The sequence below is a fragment of the Bison bison genome, unplaced genomic scaffold (genome assembly GCF_000754665.1).
Source record: "Bison bison bison isolate TAMUID 2011002044 unplaced genomic scaffold, Bison_UMD1.0 scf7180017864035, whole genome shotgun sequence".
Taxonomy (NCBI): Eukaryota; Metazoa; Chordata; class Mammalia; order Artiodactyla; family Bovidae; genus Bison; species Bison bison.
Window position 1 is genome coordinate 9,101,582 of NW_011494607.1, and position 6,000 is coordinate 9,107,581.

General features: G+C 44.0%; 1 protein-coding gene across 5 annotated transcripts in view; it reads right to left on the bottom strand.

The window, feature by feature from the left end:
• Positions 1-6,000, bottom strand: part of BACH2 (BTB and CNC homology 1, basic leucine zipper transcription factor 2) — a 307,416-nt gene that overhangs the window by 82,435 nt on the left and 218,981 nt on the right. For 4 of the 5 annotated variants that reach the window (XM_010834717.1, XM_010834719.1, XM_010834721.1 and 1 more), the window contains one exon: positions 5,965-5,993. In XM_010834717.1, coding sequence (XP_010833019.1) covers positions 5,965-5,993 — 29 coding nt within the window. The remainder of the gene's footprint in view (positions 1-5,964; positions 5,994-6,000) is intronic. The other variant, XM_010834718.1, reaches the window with a different exon arrangement.

Genomic DNA, 6,000 nt, shown 5'->3' on the forward strand with positions numbered 1-6,000 from the left:
ACAAAAATCACCCCCCAGGGACTTCCCTCGTGGTCCAGTGGTTAAGAATCCACCTTCCAAGGCAGTAGACACAGGTTCGATTTCTGGTCAGAGAAGGTCCCACATGCCTCGCAGTGACTAAGCCCAGGGCGCCACAACTGAGAGAGAAGTGTTAGCATCGCAGCTAAGATCCCATGTGCTCCCACGAACTGCAACTAAGACCCAATGCGGCCAAATATAAAATAAATAAATACATTTAAAAAAAGTCATCCTTCCATCAGGCCTTTCCTGGCCACCCTATTTAGAATGGCAATATCTGAACCCTGATGATCCTTAACCCCCTTCCCTGTTTTACTTTCCTCAGTGGCATCTAACAAAGTCCATGTTGCATTTATTTATTTTCTCTCTCTTTCTCCCTTACTGGAATGTCAGTTCTGTTGTGTTCACTAGGTTCATCCAGCACCTAGAACGCAGTCTCCTGGTACAGCCTTTGATTTACATCTATAGGATGAATGAATAAATGAATGAATGAGTGAGGAAACAGAAGCTCACGGAGGTTGACTGACCTGCTCAAGACCCCATGTGCAGTTAGTGCCAACGTCCTGATTGTGGTTTTCCCAGCCCCTCATGGTTGATGCTCCTCAGTTCCTAAAACTGGCCTACTCTACCTGAGAGGTTCATCTAGGCAATAGATGAGGGGATGCCAAAGGGCTGGCTCTGTGCTTCGGGGTGGGGGAGCGCTTTGCGTTTCTTGGTCAGGCCACGTTCTAGAGACCTCCCCCACCCCCGCAAGAATCACTCTCGGGCTCAGAACGCTGTGGGCATCCTATGCTCATCCAGCATGGAGCACTTTCTGTAGTATGACATCCTGAAAGCACTGTCCAAAGATAATCATGCCTGTCTTATTGCTTCTTTAAAAAATTGGGCCTAAGCCATTCCAGGAACATTAAGGGCTTTCATTACTGCTAAAAACTTTCAGACAAGACGATTCCATCATTTCCCTGCTGGCCTCTGGGCCCAGCAGCACTACACAGGGACATTCTTTCCTGCACCCTGTGGTGGAGACTTCATAACAAATGCCATTTTTTCCAGAACCCTTTTGGGTCAGTTTTCCCTATTGTTTAGCACTATCAAAACAAGATCTGTCACAAAACATTGGGAGGGAGAGAGATAGTGAAAGATACAGGACAAGCAAAAGATAGAGACAGTGAGTGAGCAGAAGTCTGAAATATATTGACACTTATGAAAACCTAAGGTCCGCCTGAAGGGGCCATACGTACGTCCATCTACCCTACAGCCATTCCCTGGGTGAACCTTCCCCTTCTCTGGAGAGAGAGAACCCGGGAAACAAGCCCAGAGAAAGGTACCAGAGCCTTGGCAATAACCTCTCTCCATCCTGTTTGTTTGTTTATTGATGGCAAATGAGAACTGGATATATTTAAGGTATACAATGTGATGTTTTGATACATGTGTACACTGTGAAATGATTACCACTAAAAACAAATGAACGAATCTGTCACCTCCCATAGCTATCTTTTATTTTTGGGTGTGTGGTGAGAACTCTTGAGATCTACTCTCTTGGTGAATTTTAAGCATACCATATACTATTATTAGCTACAACCACCATGCTGTACATTAGGTCTCTAGAACTTATTCATCTTATAACCGAAAGTTTGTACCCTTTGATCACTATCTCTCCTTTGGCCCTGCCCCTCAGTTTCTGGTAACCACCGTTTTATTCTGTTACTATGAGTTTGACTTTTTTCCTTAGATGCCACAAATAAGTGAGAATATGCAATATTTGTCTTTCTCGGTATGGCTTATTTCACTTAATATAATGTCCTCCATGTTTATCCATGTTGCCACAAACATTTGTTTTTTAAGGCTAGATAATATTCTCTTATGTGTATGTATGTGTGTATTTACATACAGGCCTCATCTTCTTTATCCATCATCTGTTGACAGACACTTAGGTTGCTTCCAGATTTTGGCTGCTGTGAATCATGCTGCAGTGAACATGGGAGTGCATATAGCTCTTTGAGATAGTGATTTCATTTCCTTTGGATATAGACTCAGAAGTGGGACTGCTGGATTGCATGGTAGTTCTACTATTTTTAACTTTTTGAGGCACCTCCATACTATTTTCCACAATGGCTCTACTAATTTACATTCCCACGACAGTGCACAAAGGTTTCCCTTTCTCCACATCCTTGCCAACATAGCAAGAACGGCCTAGCCATGCTTGGCCCATCAACCACTGTCTCTTCATCTCTTAACTCGAAATACGCTTACTATTATACATCAGATGATCTGTTTCGTTGTTGAATGAAAGCACTAAGGACAACGCCTTATCCCCTAGTCTTTGCTAACTAGGGGATGCTAACACACATTCCTGGATGTGCTTTGCAATGAGGAGCCAACACTCGAGTCACACAAATCCTAGGGGCTATCTGTCATTCCATTTTAGGGGAGGAAAAAAAAAGGAAGACAATTTCTTGACTCTTTGACTTCCAGGAGGCCCCTTTCAGTTGAGAGACTACACTGGTCCTGTGGTGGGCTCAACTCTGCAGGTAATGGTGCTGCCCGTCAAGGGTCAGGGTTTGGGGCTAGAATTGCGCAAGTGGACAGCAGCTGCAGGCCGGAGCCGGGTCTGGCCTAAGCCGACTAAGCAGGGCAGTGGGAGGGGTAGCAGTTTGTATCTGGAGATTTCCTAGCCAAAGATGGAGCTTTTGGATTTGCCCGTGCTGGTCCATGAGGAGCTCAGTGGCTGGCCGGCCGAGAGCACAGAAGTGAGCTGATTGAGAACAAGGCTGGGACAAGGGCCAGAAGGTGATCTGACCATGATGGATTATGATGAAGATTTCCAAGGAGCTAATGAAATGCTTTTTCTTACATCATAGGAACCAAATGCCAGTGAGTTCCAGGCAGCTACTTTTCAAGGTAGTGTTTGTGATGTTTATTCACCACTTAATTCAAATTCTATGAAGTCATTCACTGAGCTAAGTAGGACAATGATCTTTGAGCCTGCAAGGACCTTGCAGTGTCCACACAGCAAGGAGAGAAAACAATGCCCGGTGCTTGGGGCCACAGGAGGGGCTCTGAGCAGAGGGACAGGCTTTGGAAGGGGGTATCAGAAAAAAATTGCAGACCCATAAAGGAAAATGCCATGGGGGTTTGCTCGCATGCCCATCAGCGAGATGCTTAGAGCTGGGTTACTGACAACATGAATTCACATATCATAGGAAGGAAAAAAAAAAAAACGTTTAGTTATATCTGAAGGTTTCAGGCGCATAAATAACCGGAACGTTTTAATGATTTGGAAATGCAGATGACACAGGGGCAGAAATCATTTCACACGACTAGAAAGAAGAAAATCAGCATTTAGCAGATTCTCACTTAACTGGAACACAAACAACCGAAAAGTTCCAACAGCAGATATTTGTGTGACATCTCTACAGTGTGCCTGACTACAGTGCCCAGTGCCAAGGAAATAAGTGATCATCAGGGATTTGATCTAAAAAGAAACTTTTAGGTTAGGCTTTACTGCCTTGGCATTGTATTATGATACATAATTTAAGGACTTCAGAATTTTAGGGGTTTTTACAGGTAAGAACTGGGGCTCAGAGAGGTTAAGGGACTAGACGAGGATTACAGAGCTTACTGGGATAGGGGGAGGCCAGGGCTTATAAGGGACAGGGTCCAGGGAGTTTTAAGATATGGTCAGCAGTCATAGAAGAGAGACTAAATTATGTAAAACATGGTTTTCATTTGTAAATATATTTTAAAATCTAACTTTTTAAAAGCAGTGAAAAACATAAATTAGGTGGTTCTCAAACAGATACAGATAGTAAATTAACTGTAAACTCCACCCCCTCCCCAAAACTGTTCTGGATAAGTGGGATTCTTGTTAGATATTTTCAGAGAATTCTAGAGCGAAAGTAAATTCAAAAGGCATTCTTGACACCCGCCCCTCTAGAGACGAAGAAAGAGTCTTACATTTGATGAAGTCCTACCAGTTTAAATGGAGACTTTTATATTTATCCTATCACCTCATGATGGATTAAGTAGCTGCCCATTAACACAGACGAGGACAGTCCAGCTCAGGATCACTAGTCACCAGGCAGCCGCCTCTCCTTGGCCTTGACTTGGCACATAAACGTCCCTCCCGACCCCAGCCCCGATTACAGGGCCTTCAGCTGATTGGCTCTTTGGCATCTGGTACTGGCACCTTTTTAGTTATCCTCTTGCCAGGGGTGTGAGTAACGGAGCCTTTCACATGGGCACATAACAAAGAATATTCATGTGAAACTGCTACGTCACCCTCACTCTGCCAGCTGGCCACTCTCCTGCTTTGCAGACATTGCTTAACAGGGGACTGGATCTGGTGATCCCTCTGACTCCCTGTCTATTTTGTTTTTTTGGGGGGGGGTATAGAGCGACTTTTAAAAGTTGAAAAACAGTTGATTTAAATTGTTTCAGGTGTATAACAAAGTGTTTCAGGTTTATATATAGGAATATATATGTACCTATATTCTTTATCAGATTCTTTTCCATTATAAGTTATTATAAAATATTGAATCTAGCTCCCTGTGCAAATAATGTTGTCTTAAAGTCTATTTTGACTAGTATCAATAAGCTCCCCTAGCTTCCTTGCTGTTTATCTATTTTATATTTTGTATATAGTAGTGTGTATGTTTGTTTCTTAGGTTGAACTTGAATGTCCTTCTGCAGAGCAGGTGCTTGCTTCACCATTGCCTACTTCTTATATAATGAAAGTCATTCAGTCGTGTCCGACTCTTTGTAACCCTAGTCCATGGAATTCTCCAGGCCAGAATACTGGAGTGGGTAGCTGTTGCCTTCAACAGGGCATCTTCCCAACCCAGGGATCAAACCCAGGTCTCCCATATTGCAGGCAGATTCTTTACTGTCTGAGCCACAAGGGAAGCCCACTTTTTATATACAACCTGCTTTATTCATTTATATGATTTCTAGGCCTCTGGAGGCACTGGATTTATGACCTCTGGGACTTAAAGCTAGTTCTACCCATCATTCCCTCAGAGTGACTGGGTCCTTGGTGTCTCCTAGGAGTGCTGTGAAGAGCTGCTCTGTGGATCACGGCACAACTCTGGGGCTCTCTTTGTGCAGACTATGGATGTGAGTTGTGCAGTGCACAGCCTGTGCAACTGTCAGTGGCCCTAGTGTTGGTGGTGCATAGGAAACGATTCTGGCCTGAACACAAAGCCTAAGGCTGCTCAGTGTTACTCTTAGTCCCACAAAAATGAAGAGGAGTCAGGATGATGGAAGAAGAGAAACAGCATATGCAGTTCAAAGGGGTGACCAATTTAATGGTCTGTCAGCATGAAGCCCATCTTTTGAGTACCGGCAGCTCAAACTAGTCAATTGAGTATCATCTCTGGACAGAGCAAGTACATCTACTAGTGTCCCCAAGGTACAGAAGTGACTGGACTCCCCAAAGTAATTAAGAAACCTGAGTAGGGTATTTTCAACAATGGTGAGAAAAGCAGTTTACACTTCTTAGAATCTTACTATATTAACTGTGAAAACGACGGCTTGCTTTTACTTTGCCCCCTGGGCAAGGAAGCTGCTGTGAATGCTTTCATTCTTTTACTCTCAAGGGAAGTCGAGTGTTCCTTCAACCATTTGAAAGAGAAAATCATAGCAACAGTCCCAGTGATTCAGATCCCACATCTAGGATTGTACTAAACTTTGGTCAAACGACTCAAAACCCGAAGAGTAAGTGAACTAGAAACTATGAGAGGCTGCGAGCCACAGGTGAGGTTCAGATTCATGCTTCCGAGACTTGAAATGCATCAAATAGAAACCGGCTCAGCCACAAACCGAACATGTGGGTAACTTGATCATCAACCCGCGAGCGGGGATGTGACACTGCGCCCACCTTCCAGGTCCACCTCCCAGTCAACAGGCCTCTATTAGCAACCACATGAACAAACCAAAGTACTGTACCTCCTCGGGCAAGCTGACCACCAAATCATTTTTCGT